The sequence below is a fragment of the Salvelinus fontinalis genome, chromosome 20 (assembly GCF_029448725.1).
Source record: "Salvelinus fontinalis isolate EN_2023a chromosome 20, ASM2944872v1, whole genome shotgun sequence".
NCBI lineage: Eukaryota > Metazoa > Chordata > Actinopteri > Salmoniformes > Salmonidae > Salvelinus > Salvelinus fontinalis.
The window spans coordinates 33,442,430-33,466,395 of record NC_074684.1 but is presented as its reverse complement, the minus strand read 5'-3'; the positions used below and the strand labels follow the sequence as shown (position 1 = coordinate 33,466,395).

Genomic DNA, 23,966 nt, shown 5'->3' with positions numbered 1-23,966 from the left:
TCATACCCCTTGATTCTATATTTTGTTGTGTTACAGCCTGAATTCAAAATGGATTAAATATATTTTTCACCCATCTACACACAATATCCCACAATGACTAAGTGAAAACATGTTTAGACATTTCAGCACATTTATTGAAAATGAAATCTAGAAATATCTAATTTACATAAGTATTGACACCCCTGAATCAATACATGTTCGAATCTCCTTTGGCAGCGATTACAGCGGTGAGCCTTTCTGGTTAAGTCTCTAAGAGCTTTGCACACCTGGATTGTACAACATTTGCCCATTGTTCTTTAAGCTCTGTCAAGTTGGTTGTTGATCATTGCTAGACAGCCATTTTCCAGTTTTGCGATAGCTATCAAGCCGATTTAAGTCAAAACTGTAACTAGGCCATTCAGGAACATCCAATGTCAGGTTATTGTCCTGCTGAAATTTTCTGTTTATTTTTATCAACAAAAAAAACCCTCCCTATTCCTTGCCGATGACAAGCATACACATAACATGATGCAGCCACTACCATGCATGAAAATATGTAGAGTGTCCGTCAGTGATGTTGTTTTTGTCCCCAAACATAACGCTTTCTTTTCAGGACATAAAGTTCATTTCTATGTAATATATTTGCAGTTTTAACTTATTGCAAACAGAATGCATTTTTTTAATTAACATTTTTACTCTGTACAGGCTTCCTTCTTTTCACTCTGTCATTTAGGTTAGTATTGTGGAGTAACTACAATGTTGTTGATCCATTATCAGTTTTCTCCTATCACAGCCATTAAACTCTGTAACTGTTTTAAAGTCACCATTGGCCTCATGGTGAAATTCCTGAGCGGTTTTCTTCCTCTACGGCAACTGAGTTAGGAAGGACGCCTGTATCTTTGTAGTGACTGGGTGTATTGATACACCATCCGAAGTGTAATTAATAACTTCTCCATGCTCAAAGGGATATTCAATGTCTGCCTCTTTTGTTTTTCACCCATCTACCAATAGGCGCCCTTGTTTGCGAGGCATTGGAAAACCTCATTGGTCTGTGGTTGAATCTGTGTTTGAAATTCATTACTCGATTGAGGGACCTTACAGATACTGTAACTGTATGTGTGTGTAGTCATTCACAAATCATGTTAAACACCATTATTGCACACAGAGTGAGTCCATGAGTCATTGCAACTTTGTATGTGATTTGTTAGACAAATCTTTACTCCTGAACATATTTAGGCCTGCCATAACAAAAAGGGGCTAAATACTTATTTAAATTGTTTATTAAATTGTAAAAATAAAAACAAAATCAACATTACTGACATTATGGTGTGTAGGCCAGTGACAAAAAAAATAGCAATTTAATACATTTTTTAATTCATGCTGTAAGATCAAAAAGTGGAAAAAGTCAATGGGTGTGAATACATTCTGAAGACACTAGGTAAAACCACTATTGGCGAAACAGTGATCAGATACAGGCTTGTAACATGTTGATAGATTCTTCTAAATATTATTGTAATAGTAGGCCCATCTACACAGTAACCTCATATTCCAGTTACTGACCACCATCCATTGAATTAATAACAAGAAGTATTGATTATTTGGCCTCCGGGAGAAGCAAAAATAGCCATGGGAAGGGGTGCTGCAGATCCATATAAATACATTTGCAAAATGTATATAATTACTCCTATGTGTAGATAAATACATTAAATCATTGAAATAGACCAGGAATAATGACGACCAATAGCTTATTTATGTTATATATATTTTTTTTTAAATGCTGTGGGTTGTGTTTAATCACGACTAGTGCATGTAGGACTACAGTTGAGGAGCCAATTGGGCAGCAGGCCTGGTACATATCAAACCCCTGATTGTTGAGTAGTGGCTTGTCAGTGAACAGCAGGCAGCAGCTAGAAGGCCTTTCGCAATATTTCAAAATACTATTGCTGGAAAAACAGTTTGAAAAGCAAATGGCTAGTCTAATCTGTCTGTGTCAATGTAGCCTGTAATTTTGGTAATTTGTGTGGTATTAAAAAATAATACACATTTTAAAAAGGACATTTTTCTCAGAACCACAAATAAAATGATAGAAACATGCACCACTATTATACAGGTGGGTTCTTTCCACAAAATAATATTTGTGGCGTGTCTGGGGTGGGGCGTGTGGGGTCTGGAGCGTGTGTGGGGTCTGGGGTGGGTCTGGTGCGTGTGGGTTCTGGGATGGGTGTGGTGCGTGGGGGGTCTGATGTCTGGAGTGTGGGGTCTGTGTTGCTCACCGTGCCGTCCTGCATCATTTTCAGGCAGGAGCCAAAGTCGGCCAGACGGATATGACCCTTCATGTCTAACAGCACGTTGTCTGGTTTGATATCTCTGGAGGGAGAGAGAGAGACAGAGCGAGCGAGACACAGAGAGAGAGAGAGAGAGAGAGAGAGAGAGAGAGAGAGAGAGAGAGAGAGAGAGAGAGAGAGAGAGAGAGAGAGAGAGAGAGAGAGAGAGAGAGAGAGAGACACAGAGAGAGAGAGAGAGAGAGAGCGAGCGAGACACAGAGACACAGAGAGAGAGAGAGAGAGAGAGAGAGAGAGAGCGAGCGAGCGAGACACAGAGAGAGAGAGAGAGAGCGAGCGAGCGAGCGAGCGACACAGAGAGAGAGAGAGCGAGCGAGACACAGAGAGAGAGAGAGAGCGAGACAGAGAGAGAGAGAGCGAGCGAGCGAGCCACAGAGAGAGAGCGAGTGAGCGAGACACAGAGAGAGAGAGAGCGAGTGAGCGAGACACAGAGAGAGAGAGAGAGAGAGAGAGCGAGCGAGCGAGCCACAGAGAGAGAGAGAGAGAGCGAGCGAGCGAGACACAGAGAGAGAGAGCGAGCGAGACACAGAGAGAGAGAGAGAGAGCGAGCGAGACACAGAGAGAGAGAGAGAGAGCGAGCGAGCGAGACACAGAGAGAGAGCGAGCGAGCGAGACACAGAGAGAGAGAGAGAGAGCGAGCGAGCGAGACACAGAGAGAGAGAGAGAGCGAGCGAGACACAGAGAGAGAGAGAGAGAGAGAGCGAGCGAGACACAGAGAGAGAGAGAGAGAGCGAGCGAGACACAGAGAGAGAGCGAGCGAGACACAGAGAGAGAGCGAGCGAGCGAGACACAGAGAGAGAGCGAGCGAGCGAGACACAGAGAGAGAGAGAGAGAGAGAGAGCGAGCGAGACACAGAGAGAGAGAGAGAGCGAGACACAGAGAGAGAGAGCGAGCGAGACACAGAGAGAGAGAAAGAGCGAGCGAGACAGAGAGAGAGAGAGCGAGACACAGAGAGAGAGAGCGAGCGAGACACAGAGAGAGAGCGAGCGAGCGAGACACAGAGAGAGAGCGAGCGAGCGAGACACAGAGAGCGAGCGAGCGACAGAGAGAGAGCGAGCGAGCGACAGAGAGAGAGCGAGCGAGCGACAGAGAGAGAGCGAGCGACAGAGAGAGAGCGAGCGACAGAGAGAGAGCGAGCGCGCGAGCGACAGAGAGAGAGCGAGCGAGCGAGCGACAGAGAGAGAGCGAGCGACAGAGAGAGAGCGAGCGAGCAGGCGACAGAGAGCGAGCGAGCGAGCGACAGAGAGAGAGCGAGCGAGCGACAGAGAGAGAGCGAGCGAGCGACAGAGAGAGAGCGAGCGAGCGACAGAGAGAGAGCGAGCGACAGAGAGAGAGAGAGCGAGCGACAGAGAGAGAGAGAGCGAGCGACAGAGAGAGAGCGAGCGAGCGACAGAGAGAGAGCGAGCGAGCGACAGAGAGCGAGCGACAGAGAGCGAGCGAGCGACAGAGAGCGAGCGAGCGACAGAGAGCGAGCGAGCGACAGAGAGCGAGCGAGCGACAGAGAGCGAGCGAGCGACAGAGAGCGAGCGAGCGACAGAGAGAGAGCGAGCGACAGAGAGAGAGCGAGCGACAGAGAGAGAGCGAGCGACAGAGAGAGAGCGAGCGACAGAGAGAGAGCGAGCGACAGAGAGAGAGCGAGCGACAGAGAGAGAGCGAGCGACAGAGAGAGAGCGAGCGACAGAGAGAGAGCGAGCGACAGAGAGAGAGCGAGCGACAGAGAGAGCGAGCGAGCGACAGAGAGAGCGAGCGAGCGACAGAGAGCGAGCGACAGAGAGAGAGCGAGCGACAGAGAGAGCGAGCGACAGAGAGAGAGCGAGCGACAGAGAGAGCGAGCGAGCGACAGAGAGAGCGAGCGAGCGACAGAGAGAGCGAGCGAGCGACAGAGAGCGAGCGAGCGAGCGACAGAGAGCGAGCGAGCGACAGAGAGCGAGCGAGCGACAGAGAGAGAGAGCGAGCGACAGAGAGAGAGCGAGCGACAGAGAGAGAGCGAGCGACAGAGAGAGAGCGAGCGACAGAGAGAGAGCGAGCGACAGAGAGAGAGCGAGCGACAGAGAGAGAGCGAGCGACAGAGAGAGAGCGAGCGACAGAGAGAGAGCGAGCGACAGAGAGAGAGCGAGCGACAGAGAGAGCGAGCGAGCGACAGAGAGCGAGCGACAGAGAGAGCGAGCGAGCGACAGAGAGCGAGCGACAGAGAGAGAGCGAGCGACAGAGAGAGAGCGAGCGACAGAGAGAGCGAGCGACAGAGAGAGAGCGAGCGACAGAGAGAGAGCGAGCGACAGAGAGAGAGAGCGAGCGACAGAGAGAGCGAGCGAGCGACAGAGAGAGCGAGCGAGCGACAGAGAGAGCGAGCGAGCGACAGAGAGCGAGCGAGCGACAGAGAGAGAGCGAGCGACAGAGAGAGAGCGAGCGACAGAGAGAGAGCGAGCGACAGAGAGAGAGCGAGCGACAGAGAGAGAGCGAGCGACAGAGAGAGAGCGAGCGACAGAGAGAGAGCGAGCGACAGAGAGAGAGCGAGCGACAGAGAGAGAGCGAGCGACAGAGAGAGAGCGAGCGACAGAGAGAGAGCGAGCGACAGAGAGAGAGCGAGCGACAGAGAGAGAGCGAGCGACAGAGAGAGAGCGAGCGACAGAGAGAGCGAGCGACAGAGAGAGCGAGCGACAGAGGCAGACAGACATGCAGACAGAAAGAAAGACAGAAACAGACAGGCAGACACAGACAGAAACGGGTTAGGATAAGGAAAGTGCATAAAACCAACCTCTCCACCAATATAAAGCCCCCGTTTTTCACTATGTGACATTGTATCGGATTCACTCTAAGACAATGTACAGTTCAATAACACATAGCCCTCCTTAACATTTCTCTCCCGGGTGGTTCTCTGAGCTGAACAGCTTGTCATTGTTCATTCACCCTCCCTCTCCTTTCCCTTTCTCCCGATCCCCCTCTCCTCACGCTCCCTGGCTTGACACAGGCCACACACACTGTGCCCTCTGTTGTACTAACCCTGGCACCACGCTGGGCACAGCGGGCACGGAGTAAACACCTAAACACAAACACGCCCCGCGCAAAGTAACGGGCCACACACACACACACACACGTGCGCAATAGTGTCATTTACAATATCACAACCACACACAGAACATTTCATTCATACGTCTCTCTCATACAGGAGACCCACACACACACACACACACACACAAACACACACAAACACACACCCCTTTGTTTATACATTACTCTTTACACACTCAGTCACTCGCACAAACCGAAGCATACACACAAACTCCCAACCACTAGAGTAAGATGTGTTTGTCAATCAGTGCACTAAACCAATCTTCCAAGGCTCCCCTAATTTCAGACTAGAATTCTCATCCATCCTTACTCCTTTCTTACCTTCCTTCCTTCCTTGATTAATTCACCGATCAGCTATTTCTGAGACGGCAATAGGACGGAAACCATCCAAACATATACAGATCAGTGTTGACTTCAAGGAAGGAAGGAAGGAAAGATAGAAAGCTGTATTCAAAATATTGGAACAGGGCCGCAAGGCTGTTTTGATATATAGACTTGTCTCTGTGTGTTTTGTTAGGCACTGGGCTTGAGTACAACCAGACTATAAACACTGTCAGTGTGTGTGTTTGTCTCAGAGAGAAAGTAGGCTTCCCGACTCTTTCGTTCTGTTGCTCCGTCTCTCTTGTTCACACTCCATCTCTCTCATCAATTCCCTTCTATCCCACACTCCATCTCTCTCTCAGTTGATTCATCTCGTCTCTCCACTATTTCGCTACAGTGCATCCCAGAAGGCCCTGTTCCAGTGCATCCCAGAAGGCCCCGTTCCATTTCGTCTCCTAGCCCCTTCCCTAGCCCCCTGTCCAGTGGAATCTGAAAGGATGTCATAAGATAGGGCGTTCACTCCCTGCTGTACACTCCCTGCTGTACACTCCCTGCTGTACACTCCCTGCTGTACACTCCCTGCTGTACACTCCCTGCTGTACAAAACAGGACAATTCAAGAAGGTGCTACGAAATGAAAGTCAAAACGTAATGAATCATTAGATTGTTCTCTACAATATTATAACCCTAATACACTTCTACTTGACAATGTTGAATTAAAACGTATATTTGCTGTGACTGTCGCTGGCTTAGACTTTCAGACACATTGTTGCCAATTACACCTGATCCATCAGATGGGGTAGGCACTGAGGGAAAGGGACTGTAGGTCAAAATGGTATCAGACTCTTCCGTCCTCTGGCTGCGGTCCAATTCTCTCCCTGTTCCATTCCTTCTCAAGGATTCCAAAGCATTAGATTGCTGTAAGCATGGGGGCTTAGAGGCAGTGTTCACCACATTCATCAAATAAGTCCTTCCTTTCCCTATTAAATCCATGAGGGGGAGTAAACAAGTGAACACTTCAGAGAAGGGTACTATGGAATGGGAGAGCAGCCCTGGTCTATGGCTAGAGCAGGAAGGAAATAGACAGGATTGTTGGCCAGGACTCCGTTTCCCAGGGGGCATTGCTGCCAGGAAGAGGCCCCTCCATATCCCACATCCACACAAGGCTGGCTGGTCAGTCATCTGGGTACAGGGTCAGTGACGTGGGGAGAGACTCCCTAACACACACACACCAAACCTGCCAACCTTGAAGAATTTTTATGAGTATCACTTCAGCACGGTGACAGCACCCACACTACCCAAATCATATGCAAATGAAAATGTTTTAGACTAATAACAATGTTGGTAGAAGACTGGCTCACTATTATCAGTAGGTTACAGACTTCTGTATACTTGGTAATTTCCTGCTCCTCAGTAGCTGACTAGAAATACATTTACACTGAACAAAAAAATATTAAACAACATGGAAAGTGTCGGCCCCATGTTTCATGAGCTGAAATAAATAAAAGCGTATTTCTCTCAAATGTTGTTGCACAAATGTGTTTACATCTCTGTTAGTAGCATTTTATCCATTGGCAAGCTAATCCATCCACCTAACAGGTGTGGCATATCAAAAGGCTGATTAAACAGCATGATCCTGACACAGGTGCACCTTGTGCTGGGGACAACAAAAGGCCACTAAAATGTGCAGTTTGCTGAGGAGTATTTGTCTGTAATAAAGCCATTTTTTGGGGGGGGAAATGTATTCTAATTGGCTGGTTGGACTGGCTCCCAAGTGGGTGGGCCTATGCCCCTGCCCAGTCTTAGATTAGGGCCTAATTTATTTCAACTAACTGATTTCCTTACATGAACTTTAACTCTGCAAAATCTTTCAAATTTTTTAATGTTGCGTTTATATTTTAATTCAGTATAAATGTACAATCTGGGCTCTCCCTGGGATTTTCTGACAAGGTGGTGTTGATGTAGGCCTAAGGTTGGGGGGGGGGGGGGTCAGTCAACTTCCCCCTCAGGAAGTTGGAGCATTTAGAAAAACCTGTGACTGCCATTTCCTGAAACCTAGAGCCATAAATTATATCAAGCAATGTAGTGAAAACTGAAGTGCTGGGTCTGATCCTAAATCAAATGGAGGTGGGCTCAATGACTATTTTCTAGAACATGCAACTACTGTCAAAGGACAACAGGGCTCTAAAAGACATCAGACATTTCAGGTGACAGAGACAGAGGGAAAATGTAAATATGCAGCAACTAGGACGGGTTGCTAACGCGACTAGGACGGGTTGCTAACGCGACTAGGACGGGTTGCTAACGCGACTAGGACGGGTTGCTAACGCGACTAGGACGGGTTGCTAACGCGACTAGGATGGTGCCTATGACTTCTGGACAACGAAAGAAAGTTGAAAACCAGTAGAACAGGAGAGAAAGACCAACTTTTTGGGGGAGTTGCTAGTTTAGCTGTTTGCTGCTGCTCCTCCCTCTCCCACCGGTCCCTGCCAAACACACGCACCTCTCCCTCCACACACACACCCCCTCTCTTTACACACCCCTTCACACACTCAGAGCAAGATCTGCCTATTATAGATCAGTCAGACACATCACACCACTCACGGTTAACCCAGAACTAGTCTTCCGTAATTGGTCAGCTGCTCGACTAAGTTCAGGGTCCGTAAAAGAAGAGATTAAGAGATGTTAGAACGAGGAGCTCTCTCCCCACTCCCTCCCCAAGTCTCCTCCCTCATTTGAAAGATGCGAACACCTGGGAAATCGTGATTGGTCCAAATAAACCCAAGCAGCGGAAACTATTGTTGCTCGTTAGCCATCAGTGCCCATAGCAAAAAGACTTAAAAACTGGGTGGTTTCGAGGCCCTGCATGCTGATTGGCTGACAGCCATGGTATATCAGACCGTATACCACGCGTATTACAAAACACGTATTTTTAACAGCTCTAATTACATTGGTAACCAGTTTATAATAGCAATAAGGCACCTCAGGGGTTTGTAACCAATATATACCAGCTGTGAATATACCAAGAATGTTGAAATGTCAGAATAATAGTAGAGAGAATGATATATTTCAGATTTTATTTCTTTCATCACATTCCCAGTGGGTCAGAAGTTTACATTTACTGAATTAGTATTTGGTAGCATTGCCTTTAAATTGTTTAACTTGGGTGAACGTTTTGGGTGGCCTTCCACAAGCTTCCCATAATAAGTTGGGTTATATAAATGTTCTATAGGATTGAGGTCAGGGCTTTGTGATGGCCACTCCAATACCTTGACTTTGTTGTCCTTAAGCCATTTTACCACAACTTTGGAAGTATGCTTGGGGTCATTCCCCATTTGGAAGACCCATTTGCGACCAAGCTTAAACTTCCTGACTGATGTCTTGAGATGTTGCTTCAACATATCCACATAATTTCCCTACCTCATGATGCCATCTATTTTGTGAAGTGCACCAGTCCCTCCTGCAGCAAAGCACCCCAACAACATGATGCTGCCACCCCGTGCTTCACGGTTGGGATGGTGTTCTTCGGCTTGCAAGCATCCCCCTTTTTCTTCCAAACATAATGATGGTCATTATGGCCAAACAGTTCTATTTTTGTTTCATCAGACCAGAGGACATTTCTCCAAAAAGTACAATCTTTGTCCCCATGTGCAGTTGCAAACAATAGTGTGGCTATTTTATGGCGGTTTTGGAGCAGTAGCTTCTTCCTTGCTGAGCGGCCTTTCAGGTTATGTCGAAATAGGACTCGTTTTACTGTGGATATAGATACTTTTGTACCCGTTTCCTCTAGCATCTTCACAAGGTCTTTTACTGTTGTACTGGGATTGATTTGCACTTTTTTCACCAAAGTACGTTCATCTCTAAGAGACAAAACGCGTCTCCTTCCTGAGCTGTTTGACAGCTGTGTGGTCCCATGGTGATTATACTTGCGTACTATTGTTTGTACAGATGAACGTGGTACCTTCAGGCGTTTGGAAATTGCTCCCAAGGACGAAACAACTTGTCAAGGTCTATAATTTTTTCTGAGGTCTTGGCTAATTTCTTAATTTTCCCATGATGTCAAGCAAAGAGGCACTGAGTTTGAAGGTAGGCCTTGAAATATATCCACAGGTACACCTCCAATTGACTCAAATTATGTAAATTAGCCTATCAGAAGCTTCTAAAGCCATGACATAATTTTCTGGAATTTTCCAAGCTGTTTAAAGGCACAGTCAACTTAGTGTATGTAAACTTCTGACCCACTGGAATTGTGATACAGTGAATTATAAGTGAAATAATTTGTCTGTAAACAATTCCTGGAATAATTACTTGTGTCATGCACAAAGTAGATGTCCTAACCGACTTGCCAAAACTATAGTTTGTAAACAAGAAATTTGTGGAGTGGTTGAAAACTGAGTTTTATTGACTCCAACCTAAGTGTATGTAAACTTCCGACTTCAACTGTATATGTTGAAGAGGGTGGGGCTTAAGCTGCATCCCTGTCTCACCCCCTGGCCCTGTGGAAAGAAATGTGTTTTTGCCAATTTTAACCTCACACTTGTTGTGTACATGGATTATATAATTTTGTATGTTTTTCCCCCAATACAACTTTCCATCAATTTGTATTGCAGACCCTCATGCCAAATTGAATCGAAAGCTTTTCTGAAATCAACAAAGCATGAGAAGACTCTGCCTTTGTTTGTCAATTAGGTTGTGCAGGGTGAGTTCTCACTCACCCACCTCACCCACCCTTACCTGTGCACGTAGTGTTGTTGGTGTATAGAGTGGATGGCCAGCACCATCTCTGCCACATAGAACTTGGACATGTCCTCTGGGAGACGGTCCTCGAACTTACTGAGCAGGGTCAAGAGGTCACCGCCCACATAGTAGTCCATCACCAGGTACTGCAGAGACAGGGTTATACTGTGGGTTATACTGTGTACACACACCCGCACACAGAGTATACACAAGTGCGTGTGAAGCTGTACCAGGAAGTTGTCGTCCTGGAAGGCATAGTGTAGGGTGGTGATCCACTGGCAGTCTCCGTTCACCAGAACATTCCTCTCCTCGCGGAAACACGCCGTCTGAGGGGCAAATAATGGTATCAACTATAACACACTCCCACACACACACAGGCTACAACCTTAACACACACTCTCAGTAAAAAAAACACTTTTAAAAAGGTACATTTCATTCAGGTCAGATTGAGCTTGGAATTCTTGATAAGTCACCAAAACCACATCGTTGACCCTTCTCATCTCAGTCACTAAGTTTGCCGTACCCTTAATCTCACACCAGTAGTCTGTCCCTGGCATACAAACCATCATTCATAGCCCCCCCCCCCCGCCCCTCCCCGCTCGCAACCTCTCACTCACGCTCCCTATTAGATGACAAGACTGATGTCATGTGGGAAAACTGGACTAGCGGTATGTTGCTGTTTGCTACTCCCTACTGATTTCAGGAATCCTCCAACCAGTATTTTCAAAAAACCTGGAAACTTTGGGAAAGCTTTTGTAAATGTTGCAACCCTACTTGGAATGTGTCTAAAAAGACTCAGCATTTATAATTCCCTACTCTGTCAATTTAGTCCATATTATCAAAATAGTTCTGCAAATCATTTACGTTAAATGCCAACATTATAAAGCAAAAGTTACCGCAAACGTTATATATCTATTTTTTTATATATTATTTTTAAGGTACTACCTAAACTAAGAACTCAGTGACCTTGTGGTTTAAGTATGGAAGGTTGGGAGTTTGATCCCTGGGACACGTCATACCAAAGACTGTAAAAACGGCACCCGATGAGTCTCTGCTTGGCACTCAGCGTTAAGGAGATAAGTTGGGGAGGGAAGGTCCAGGAGGTGTACTTGTACATCAAGCTGCCTCCCGCTACAGAAACAAGAGCCATTCCAGCTCGCACAAGCCAATGATCGTACAAGGTTACTTACAGTGCATTTTGGAGAGTATTCAGACCCCTTGACTTTTTCTACACTTCGTTACGTAACAGCCTTATTCTAAAATGTATCCAATTGTTGTTTTCCCCACATCAATCCACACACAACACCCCATAATGACAAGGCAAAAACAGGTTACATTTGTCACAGATTTATTCAAATATAACTGAAATATCACATTTATTCAGACCCTTTACTCAGTACTTCATTGAAGCAACTTTGGCAGCGATTACAGCCTTGAGTCTTCTTTAGTATCACGCTACAAGCTTGGCACACCTGTATTTGGGGAGTTTCTCCTATTCTTCTCTGCAGATCCACTCAAGCTCCATCAGGTTGTAAGGGGAGAATCGCTGCACAGCTATTTTCAGGTCTCTCCAGAGATGTTCTATCAGGTTCAAGTCCGGGCTCTGGCTGGGCCCTCAAGGACATCGAAACTTGTCCCAAAGCCACTCCTGCAATATCTTGGCTGTGTGCTTATGGTCGTTGTCATGTTGGAAGGTGAACCTTCGCCTTCCAACATGACACCGACCATAAGCACACAGCTTAGGTTCTCCCATCTCCACAGAGGAGCTCTGGAGCTCTGTCAGACTGACCATCGGGTTCTTGGTGAAGTCACTGACCAAGGCCCTTCTCCCCCGATTACGCCGTTTGGCCGGGTCATAATTTTAGAATTATGGAGGCCATTGTGTTCTTGGGGACCTTCAATGCTGCAGACATTTGTTGGTACCCTTCCCTAGATCTGTGCCCCTCGACACAATCCTGTCTCTGAGCTATACGGACAATTCCTTCGACCTCATGGCTTGGTTTTTGCTCTGACATGCACTGTCAACTGTGGGACCTTATTTAGGTGTTTGCCTTTCCAAATCATGTCCAATCAATTGAATTTACCACAGGTGGATTCTAAACAAGTTGTAGAAACAAAGATAATCAATGGAAACAGGATGCACCTGAGCTCAATATCTAGTCTCATAGTAAAGGGTCTGAAAACATATGTAATATATGTTCTGTTTTTTTCCCGCTTTGCCATATTTTGTGCAGATTGACGAGGATGTTTTATTTAATGCATTTTAGAATAAGGCTGTTACGTAACAAAATGTGGAAAAAGTGAAGGGGTCTGAATACTTTCCGAACGCACTGTACTTTACTACCTGAACTTGACCAATAAGAAAACAGATTTTAGTTTACCATTGCAAAACATTTTGCTACAGTCTGCCATACTGAACACGCCCCTGGTTTTATTACCTTCTCTGTTCCACAGCAAATAAAACAAAGGAAAAGTTATGTTAAATAGCCTTTTTTAAACATATTTTTTTTATTCCCCTTTGTAAAGTAACTGAACAGGTTCAGATGCTTACTAAAATCTATCCCTAGATTTACAAAAACTCAACCTATTGGGAAATGGGCATACTCAGACAACTGATTGTTGTGACAGTATATCTACGATCTAAATACCAATTTATTTACCTCTCCATCTAGCTATTCATCTATAAAGACTGAACATTCCTCCTCTACTGCTGGTTGTAATGCCATGCTGCAGTGCTGTATGTAACAGTAGAGTCTAGTCCAGGGGTACTCAACTACTATCTGAGAGGTCCAGTGACACAAATTTCCCAGGTGGCAAAGGTCCGGATGGATTTCGTCCTTTACCGGCGCTGTGGTACAGCGTAGTACAAACAGTAGTCTACGACTTAGGAAACATGTTTTATAAAATGTACATTCAAATATATTAAATGAGACTAAGAATTTTAATTATTTACAAGTTCTTTTGAATGTAAACACGTGCAACATTGCATCAACATTACTGAAGAACAAAAGTGGTTGCATGATGGTCTGTGCAAGAAGTGCACTGTGAACCACTACACACGGGTCATGAATTGTTTTTTATATAAAATAATGTTTTCTTGAGAACAAAGGAGAGATGAACAGAAAGAATACTCTGAATGCCCAGAACATCACTGTGGGCCGTGCAATATCCATGTATCAGTCACTGTGGGCCGTGCAATATCCATGTATCAGTCACTGTGGGCCGTGCAATATTCATGTATCAGTCACTGTGGGCCGTGCAATATCCATGTATCAGTCACTGTGGGCCGTGCAATATTCATGTATCAGTCACTGTGGGCCGTGCAATATCCATGTATCAGTCACTGTGGGCCGTGCAATATCCATGTATCAGTCACTGTGGGCCGTGCAATATCCATGTATCAGTCACTGTGGGCCGTGCAATATTCATGTATCAGTCACTGTGGGCCGTGCAATATCCATGTATCAGTCACTGTGGGCCGTGCAATATTCATGTATCAGTCACTGTGGGCCGTGCAATATCCATGTATCAGTCACTGTGGGCCGTGCAATATTCATGTATCAGTCACTGTGGGCCGTGCAATATCCATGTATCAGTCACTGTGGGCCGTGCAATATTCATGTATCAGTCACTGTGGGCCGTGCAATATCCATGTATCAGTCACTGTGGGCCGCGCAATATCCATGTATCAGTCACTGTGGGCCGTGCAATATTCATGTATCAGTCACTGTGGGCCGTGCAATATTCATGTATCAGTCACTGTGGGCCGTGCAATATTCATGTATCAGTCACTGTGGGCCGTGCAATATTCATGTATCAGTCACTGTGGGCCGTGCAATATTCATGTATCAGTCACTGTGGGCCGTGCAATATTCATGTATCAGTCACTGTGGGCCGCGCAATATCCATGTATCAGTCACTGTGGGCCGCGCAATATCCATGTATCAGTCACTGTGGGCCGCGCAATATTCATGTATCAGTCACTGTGGGCCGTGCAATATCCATGTATCAGTCACTGTGGGCCGTGCAATATCCATGTATCAGTCACTGTGGGCCGTGCAATATCCATGTATCAGTCACTGTGGGCCGTGCAATATCCATGTATCAGTCACTGTGGGCCGTGCAATATTCATGTATCAGTCACTCTTGACCTTGCCCTGCATTAATGCCCTCTCTTTTATACCGCTGCTACTCTGTTTATTATCTATGTACAGTCACTTTAACTCTCCCTACATGTACATATTACCTCGACTAACTGGTGCCCCCGAACATTGACTTTGTACCGGTACCCCCTGTATATAGCCTCGCTATTGTTATTTTACTGCTGCTCTTTAATCATTTGCTACTTTTCAATTTCTACATAACACTTATTTTTCTTTCAACTGCATGGTTGGTTATGGGTTTGTAAGTAAGCATTTCACTGTTAGGTCTACAGCTGTTGTATTCGGTGCAGGTGCCAAATAAAATTTGATTTGATTTCATGAGAGAAATGACTGAAATTCGATTTTTCCAACAACCCAGGCTATCCCCAGTGAAGAATCCATTGCACGTTGTTGGGCTATCAGGGAATTGATAAGGACTTTGGTGGACCTCTCATATTGGGATTTTTAATTGGTTAATCTCGTTTGATCTCACCTCAGTGTTCAGGGGATACGTCTGATTGAATTTACTATACCCGGTGTCAAAATGGCACTTAACATTGGCACTTTGTTGTGCAACAGGCCACCTCCAGCAGGCCACAAATGTGCATGTGTCTGCTCAAACGGTCAGAAACAGACTCCATGAGGGTGGTATGAGGGCCCGACGTCCACAGGTGGGGGTTGTGCTTACAGCCCAACACCGAGCAGGACGTTTGGCATTTGCCAGAGAACACCAAGATTGGCAAATTCGCCACTGGCGCCCTGTGCTCTTCACAGATGAAAGCAGGTTCACACTGAGCACATGAGCACATGTGACAGACGTGACAGAGTCTGGAGACGCCGTGGAGAACGTTCTGCTGCCTGCAACATCCTCCAGCATGACCGGTTTGGCGATGGGTCAGCCATGGTGTGGGGTGGCATTTCTTTGTGGGGCCGCACAGCCCTCCATGTGCTCGCCAGAGGTAGCCTGACTGCCATTAGGTACCGAGATGAGATCCTCAGACCCCTTGTGAGACCATATGCTGACACATGCACATTTGTGGCCTGCTGGAGGTCATTTTGCAGGGCTCTGGCAGTGCACCTCCTTGCACTAAGGCGGAGGTACCGGTCCTGCTGCTGGGTTGTTGCCCTCCTACGGCCTCCTCCACGTCTCCTGATGTACTGGCCTGTCTCCTGGTAGCGCCTCCATGCTCTGGACACTACGCTGACAGACACAACAAACCTTCTTGCCACAGCTCGCATTGATGTGCCATCCTGGATGAGCTGCACTACCTGAGCCACTTGTGTGGATTGTAGACTCCGTCTCATGCTACCACTAGAGTGAAAGCACCGCCAGCATTCAAAAGTGACCAAAACATCAGCCAGGAAGCATATGAACTAAGAAGTGGTCTGTGGTCACCACCTGCAGAATCACTCCTGTTTTGTGGGGTGTCTTGCTAATTGCCTATAATTTCCACCTTTTGTCTATTCCATTTGCACAACAGCATGTGAAATTTATTGTCAATCAGTGTTGCTTCCTAAGTGGGCAGTTTGATTTCACAGAAGTGTGATTGACTTGGAGTTACATTGTGTTTAAGTGTTCCCTTTATTTTTTTGAGCAGTGTATATATATATATTTTTTAATTAAATAAAAATTAACAAGCCATATTAACAAAGATACTGGTAACTAAGCTCCTCCTATCTGTGATATTTACAGTTGAAAACACGGTCAAATCTTTGTTTCTTTCTTCCTGCTTGTCCCAAGGTTCCGCGGAGGATATTTGGATTAATATGATAGGGTAAGTTAATGTGATTGGTGCGGAGCTAAAGAGGCAGCTGCGCCCGGATGACTATTTAAAAGCTGTCTAAAAAATAATGTATTGACTTTTATAACAAAATGCATTGTTGTCCGGTCCGGAATGACCTGGGTCCGGACCCGGACCGCGATCCGCCAGTTGAGTTTGGCTGGTCTAGCCATCCATCTGTCCGTCCGTCTACACATCTATCCATTCATCTTTAAAGACTGCTTTCCTACTTCGCTGCAGGTTGGAACGCCACGCTGCAGGTTGGAACGCCACGCTGCAGGTTGGAACGCCACGCTGCAGGTTGGAACGCCACGCTGCAGGTTGGAACGCCACGCTGCAGGTTGGAACGCCACGCTGCAGGTTGGAACGCCACGCTGCAGGTTGGAACGCCACGCTGCTGGTTGGAACGCCACGCTGCTGGTTGGAACGCCACGCTGCTGGTTGGAATGCCACGCTGCAGGCAGTGCTGTGTGTACAGTAGAGTCGTTAACACCTCCCCTCTGTATTGCCCAGGCTGCACAAACACTGAGGGATTGTGGGATGGGGATTACTGACCATTACTGACAAAAGCTCTGGCGATGCGGTGTGCCAGGCCTCAGGCCACTGTCAGAGCCCATTGGGCTAAAACTAGGTCAAGAGGTAGAGAACAGCACAATAAAAGAAGATGGCCGTCCTGCCCTGCGTCAGTCTCCACTCTCCAGCTAGAATACCGGTGTACGGTAAACTAAACATTTCCTCTATATGCTGATCTTGGATCAGCTTCCCCTTCCCCAATACTAATCTTAACCATTAGCGGGGAAAATGCAAAACTGACCCAAGTTCAGCATCTAGGAGCAAATTCACCCAACACCAGAATACGTCCAGAGGCTGACCAGAACTAGGTTCAGCTCAATTTTCTTCATCACAGTTCGAGGATCAGTTGTTTAGGATCAATCCTAACCTTAAGCATTTCAGGGATGAATTAATATGTTACCGTGGGTCAGTGGTTAGGGGCAGCGTTGCGGACTATACTCAGGGGCAGTAGTATTACACTAAAGCCAATACTCTAAGGGTAGTCCGCGGTACCGTGAAACCCTTTTCCCTTCAAAATGGTTGCAAGGGATGCAACAAAATAAACCTGATTCCCACAAAGTGCCCAGGTTTTTCAGAAATACAGGTTGGAGGATTCCCGGAACAACAAGCAGGGAATAACCAGCGAGGGAAACCTTCTTAGAACCAGGAGCAGGGAATAACCAGCGAGGGAAACCTTCCTGGAACCAGGAGCAGGGAATAACCAGCGAGGGAAACCTTCTTAGAACCAGGAGCAGGGAATAACCAGCGAGGGAAACCTTCCTGGAACCAGGAGCAGGGAATAACCAGCGAGGGAAACCTTCCTGGAACCAGGAGCAGGGAATAACCAGTGAGGGAAACGTTCTTGGAACCAGGAGCAGGGAATAAATCATCCAACCAGGATTTTTTTTTTAACAAAAACACTCTGGAACTTCGGGAACGTTTCTGGGACTATGCCTAACCAGGGAATTTGGTCTAGGCTGTATTTAGGTACGTAGGAAATCTCATGAGTGAATAGGTGATCGTGCACGTCTGGGTGAGCGTGGCTAACAACCATTGTCGACCATGCAAATGAAGCCTTGAGCACTTTTTGGCAGCAAAGTCAGTAGACGGGTATGGTTCTTCTCTACGGCATAGAAATAGAACATCCAACCTTGACTTGAGCAGGAGTGTACGCTCTAGAACTTCTATTTCTTTGTGTCAAATGGTAGATTCTACAGTCCCATTATGATCCTTACCTCGGCTCTCTTCAACATCTCCCACTTGTTCAGGATCTTCATGGCGTACACCCGTTCCGTGTTTTTCATCTTCACCACCGCAACCTAGAGGGAGAAGGATGGAGGGTGAGATGAAAAAAGGGAGAGGAAGGAGAAAGGGAGAGAGATGGAGTGGGGAGAGAGATCATTACACAATTAAAATGCAGCGTAATTAAGAGAGCTGAGAATTGCGGACTTTTCCTTATTAATGTTTCCATCCCCCTCCTACTGGCCTAGTTACTGTAAGCCAGCAGCAGTCTCCCCTAGGACCCACTGCTTTCTATGATAGTGGATGTGTCTCACTTAGCACCTAGTCAAAAGTATAGGGTGCCTTTTGAGACGCAGGCAGTGTTGTGATCCTTAATTCTCATGTACATTCATCAACATCCAGCATGTATTGGGTGAATACAGGCTTGTGTTCATTACTTACCAAACGGATGAAAACAGACTGAAACAGGAAGGGACTTAACACTAAGTGGACTGTGTAATAAGAAACACTCATTTTGGGTTTTATTTAAATTTTAAAAAGTGCAGTTGCATGCCCTAATGAACAAAACCCTCTGTTCCCCCTAGATTAGGCGGGGTGGGATTGCGCCTCAAATCAACATCCAAAATGTTGGAAGTCAAAAAAAATTAGATGAGGGGGCGGGGAGGGGGGGGGGGCAGAGCTTATTGGGAGGGCCCACCGCCTTATTTGAACAATGGTAGGGGAAACACTGTAGTACGCTGGCTTGTGATTCTGTTCAGTAAAACAGTTCTGGGCCTAGACATGTATATGAGAGCCGTCACACTGAGCTATGATTATAATGCATTATAAACTAAGGCTTTCAGATGCACATTCAAAACCGTACACGTATTTCTTAGAGGCCAAATACAGCTAAGCCAGCAGTAACGGTGCTTCAGACACACCCCAGGACAGGGCTTAGTAAAAGGGATAATCCACCCAAAACCACTCACTCCTATAATTTACTGTGAAATACCACTAATATGTGAGAACAATACTGCCCTACCAAGCAAAAAAGGTAGTAACTGCTCAAAGCGAGGAACTGAGAAAAATTGCTTTTATTTACCTTGGTTTCACAGTAACTTTATGCAGTTACTGCTAACATGACCACCATATTCTACAAAACACAATACGAGGCAGGATACTTGTACATGGTTAAGCATGTATTTAATGAAGCAAAAATGACAACTTAATTTTCAACAAAATTAGCAGTTACTGCCTTTTTGCTTGGTAGGGCAGAATAGTTGTGAACAAATGTTTAATTTTGTCTTATAATACGGTTCGTAGCAAATCGACAATGCAATGCTTTCTCTATGGGCTGGCTGGCTAGCAAGCAAACGTAGCTACACACAATATTACCAAAGTCAATATCAGCATGTGAAGTAGCAAGTTAGTGCAGTCGGTTTAGGCGATTTTAGAGCTATCCATTTAGGAGTCCAACATGCAGATCGATGTGCCTCGCAGAGTGGAGGTATGCAACGGCACCATGCAATGCACCCTGGACTGAAGAGGCAGACAAGTTACACATTTCTCGAAGGTAGGAATTAGAGGTCGACCGATTATGATTTTTCAACGCCGATACCGATACCGATTATTGGAGGACCAAAAAGGGGCCATACCGATTAAATCGGTCGATTTTTCAAATTTACTTGTAATAATGACAATTACAACAATACTGAATGAACACTTATTTTAACATCAATCCAAATAAATTTAGCCTCAAATAAATAATGAAACATGTTCAATTTGGTTTAAATAATGCAAAAACAAAGTGTTGGAGAAGAAAGTAAAAGTGCAATATGTGCCATGTAAAAAAGTTAACGTTAAAGTTCCTTGCTCAGAACATATGAAAGCTGGTGGTTCCTTTTAACATGAGACTTCAATATTCCAAGGTAAGAGGTTTTAGGTGGGTAGTTAATATAGTATTTATAGGACTATTTCTCTCTATACGATTTGTATTTCATATACCTTTGACTATTGGATGTTCTTATAGGGACTTTAGTATTGCCAGTGTAACAGTATAGCTTCCGTCCCTCTCCTCGCCCCTACCTGGGCTCGAACCAGGAACACATCGACAACAGCCACCCTCGAAGCATCGTTACCCATCGCTCCACAAATGCAGCGGCCCTTGCAGAGCAAGAGGAACAACTACTCCAAGTCTCAGAGCGAGTGACGTCACCCATTGAAACGCTATTAGCGCGCACCCCGCTAACTAGCTAGCCATTTCACATCGGTTACACCAGCCTAATCTCGGGAGTTGATAGGCTTGAAGTCATAAACAGCTCAATGCTTGAAGCACAGCAAAGTGCTGTTTGAATGAATGCTTACGAGCCTGCTGGTGCCTACCACCGCCCAGACTGCTCTATCAAATATCAAATCATAGACTTAATTATAACACAATAACACAGAAATACGAGCCTTTGGTCATTAATATGGTCGAATCCGGAAACTATCATTTCGAAAACAAAACGTTTATTCTTTCAGTGAAATACAGAACCGTTCCGTATTTTATCTAACGGTTGGCATCTCTAAGTCTAAATATCGCTGTTACATTGTACAACCTTCAATGTTATGTCATAATTACGTAAAATTCTGGCAAATTAGTTCGCAACGAGCCAGGCGGCCCAAACTGTTGCATATATCGACTCTGCGTGCAATGAACGCAAGAGAAGTGACACAATTTCACCTGGTTAATATTGCCTGCTAACCTGGATTTCATTTAGCTAAATATGCAGGTTTGAAAATATATACTTCTGTGTATTGATTTTAAGAAAGGCATTGGTGTTTATGGTTAGGCACAGTCGTGCAACGATTGTGCTTTTTTCGCAAATGCACTTTTGTTAAATCATCCCCCGCTTGGCAAAGTTGGCTGTCTTTGTTAGGAAGAAATAGTCTTCACACAGTTCGCAACGAGCCAGGCGGCCCAAACTGCTGCATATACCCTGACTCTGTTGCAAGAGAAGTGACACAATTTCCCTAGTTAAAAGAAATTCATGTTAGCAGGCAATATTAACTAAATATGCAGGTTTAAAAAGATATACTTCTGTATTGATTTTAAGAAAGGCATTGATGTTTATGGTTAGGTACACATTGGAGCAACGACAGTCCTTTTTCGCGAATGCGCACCGCATCGATTATATGCAACGCAGTACGCGCTAGATAAACTAGTAATATCATCAACCATGTGTAGTTAACTAGTGATTATGATTGATTGATTGTTTTTTATAAGATAAGTTTAATGCTAGCAAGCAACTTACCTTTGCTTCTTACTGCATTCGCGTAACAGGCAGTCTCCTCATGGAGTGAAATGAGGCAGGTGGTTAGAGCGTTGGACTAGTTAACTGTAAGGTTGCAAGATTGAATCCCCCGAGCTGACAAGGTAAAAATCTGTCGTTCTGCCCCTGAAAAAGGCAGTTAACCCACCGTTCCTAGGCCGTCATTGAAAATAATAATGTGTTCTTAACTGACTTGCCTAGTTAAATAAAAGGTGTAAAAAATTTATTTAAAATAAAAAATAAAAAAGCCTAAATCGGTGTCCAAAAATACCGATTTCCGATTGTTATGAAAACTTGAAATCGCCCCTAATTAATCGGTCGACCTCTAGTAGGAATAACGCAAAAAATATGATCAATAGCTCAATCGAGAGAAGTCAACATCCCGCATTACGACGTCAGCCAGTATTGTAATCTGACATGTATGATAGACGTTTTCCCCATCTAAAAGTCATATTCCTATCAACTTCCAGTGTAGTGAGAAAGACTATCACAGTGCTACGTCATACCGGCCAATTTCTGCCTGCACGAACGGCAATAGCTCAGAAACACGTGAAATTACACATGAAATGTCCCAGGAATCGATAGAACATCACTCGGAGATGTACGAAAACAAATCTAACATTCAAAATGGGTGAATCTTTCCTTTAATGAGAACATATTTTCCAGGGCAACTGAGGCACTAATACATAATAAAGCAAAGGATCACGAGTGAGTGAGTGAGTGAGTGAGTGAGTGAGTGAGTGAGTGAGTGAGTGAGTGAGTGAGTGAGTGAGTGAGTGAGTGAGTGAGTGAGTGAGTGAGTGAGTGAGTGAGTGAGTGAGTGAGAGTGTGAGTGTGAGTGTGAGTGTGAGTGTGAGTGTGAGTGTGTGTGTGTGTGTGTGTGTGTGTGTGTGTGTGTGTGTTTCCTGAACCTTGGCATACTCCACGCCACAAGTGACATGGTGTGTGTACACCCAAGTGAACTGCCAGAGAGGAGGTGCGTCAGAGGGACACACTTGACTGGACTGGAGGCCGGTATGCTGCCTAAGCAAGCCAGGAGACCAGACAATCACACACACCCGGGCAGGTATACAGGCAAATACACAGGCGCACACACAAAAATCACACACTTTGGCAGAGAGAGTGACAGAGAGACCACCATCCACCACACACACACAATATTTCTCATCTCCAGGCCTGTGTTCAAATATTACTGGAAATATTTTCAAATATTTTATCTGTGCTTGATTGAGCGTGCCTGGCTTAATGAACCAATAGAGGAAGAAAAAAAGTGGCAAAACTGACCAATCTGGCAGACTCAAAGACTTCAAATGTTAATTTAACCCAGATCTGTCTCACAATAACAGCAAGATACCACACAGCCAGTAGTCAGTCAACGTAAACAGATCAACACCACACAGCCAGTAGTCAGTCAACGTAAACAGATCAAAACCACACAGCCAGTAGTCAGTCAACGTAAACAGATCAAAACCACACAGCCAGTAGTCAGTCAACGTAAACAGATCAAAACCACACAGCCAGTAGTCAGTCAACGTAAACAGATCAAAACCACACAGCCAGTAGTCAGTCAACGTAAACAGATCAAAACCACACAGCCAGTAGTCAGTCAACGTAAACAGATCAAAACCACACAGCCAGTAGTCAGTCAACGTAAACAGATCAAAACCACACAGCCAGTAGTCAGTCAACGTAAACAGATCAACACCACACAGCCAGTAGTCAGTCAACGTAAACAGATCAAAACCACACAGCCAGTAGTCAGTCAACGTAAACAGATCAGAGAAGAAGCGGAGAGGAAAGAGAGGACAGAACATACATTCACACAAACATAAACAAACACAGAGTACAAGATATACTAACTAGCAAGCACACACAATCAGGTTAGGCTACAACACAGGGACATAGACATAGGTTGTATACACTGAGTGTATACAGGACTGGTTAGAACACAGTGATAAACCACACTCCAGACTCTTTATCACTCCTCCCGACCACACCAGATAAATGACCTCTGACCTAGAAAAACAAACCCAACCCTTGGTGCTCTGAATCCTTATCCCCCCCTCCCTCTTGTCCTATTTCCTCCTCTCCTTTTTTAGACACAGATTTAGACGGAGGCAGTCAGGCTGACCTGATTCTACAGCAGGAGGGAGATGGTGGGAGGCGTGCGATTGCGGGGCCTCACACACACATCACTGGAGCTCTTTGACATTTTGCCGAGAGCTTGTCAAGCGCACACACACCCACACAGCCACCGTGGACATGGTCACACTTCCAGGGTACATCGTGTATTCAAAAGATTCAGGATTTAACTCATATATGGAAGGACATGCGTCGCTACATATCGAGAGAGAAAAGCTGTGTGTGTGGAGATCAAGGAGTAAGAGACTTGACAAGGGCCTTTCAATACATTCTAATAGTATTCGCATCAAGTCCGTCAATGATTGACTGGGTGGAAGGAGAGGGGAGCGGAGAGCTTCCATTGGGTCCGCTGTCGATGATTGACTGGGTG

The 23,966-nt window shown here is 45.5% G+C and overlaps 1 protein-coding gene across 6 annotated transcripts in view; it reads right to left on the bottom strand.

Annotated features, from left to right (window-relative positions):
- Nucleotides 1–23,966, bottom strand: part of LOC129817755 (serine/threonine-protein kinase MRCK beta-like) — a 123,930-nt gene that overhangs the window by 52,746 nt on the left and 47,218 nt on the right. For all 6 annotated transcript variants that reach the window (XM_055873283.1, XM_055873284.1, XM_055873285.1 and 3 more), the window contains exons 3-6: nucleotides 18,158–18,241; nucleotides 10,678–10,773; nucleotides 10,445–10,593; nucleotides 2,253–2,346 (exon numbers count right to left, since the gene is read on the bottom strand). In XM_055873283.1, the coding sequence (XP_055729258.1) occupies nucleotides 2,253–2,346; nucleotides 10,445–10,593; nucleotides 10,678–10,773; nucleotides 18,158–18,241 (423 nt within the window). The remainder of the gene's footprint in view (nucleotides 1–2,252; nucleotides 2,347–10,444; nucleotides 10,594–10,677; nucleotides 10,774–18,157; nucleotides 18,242–23,966) is intronic.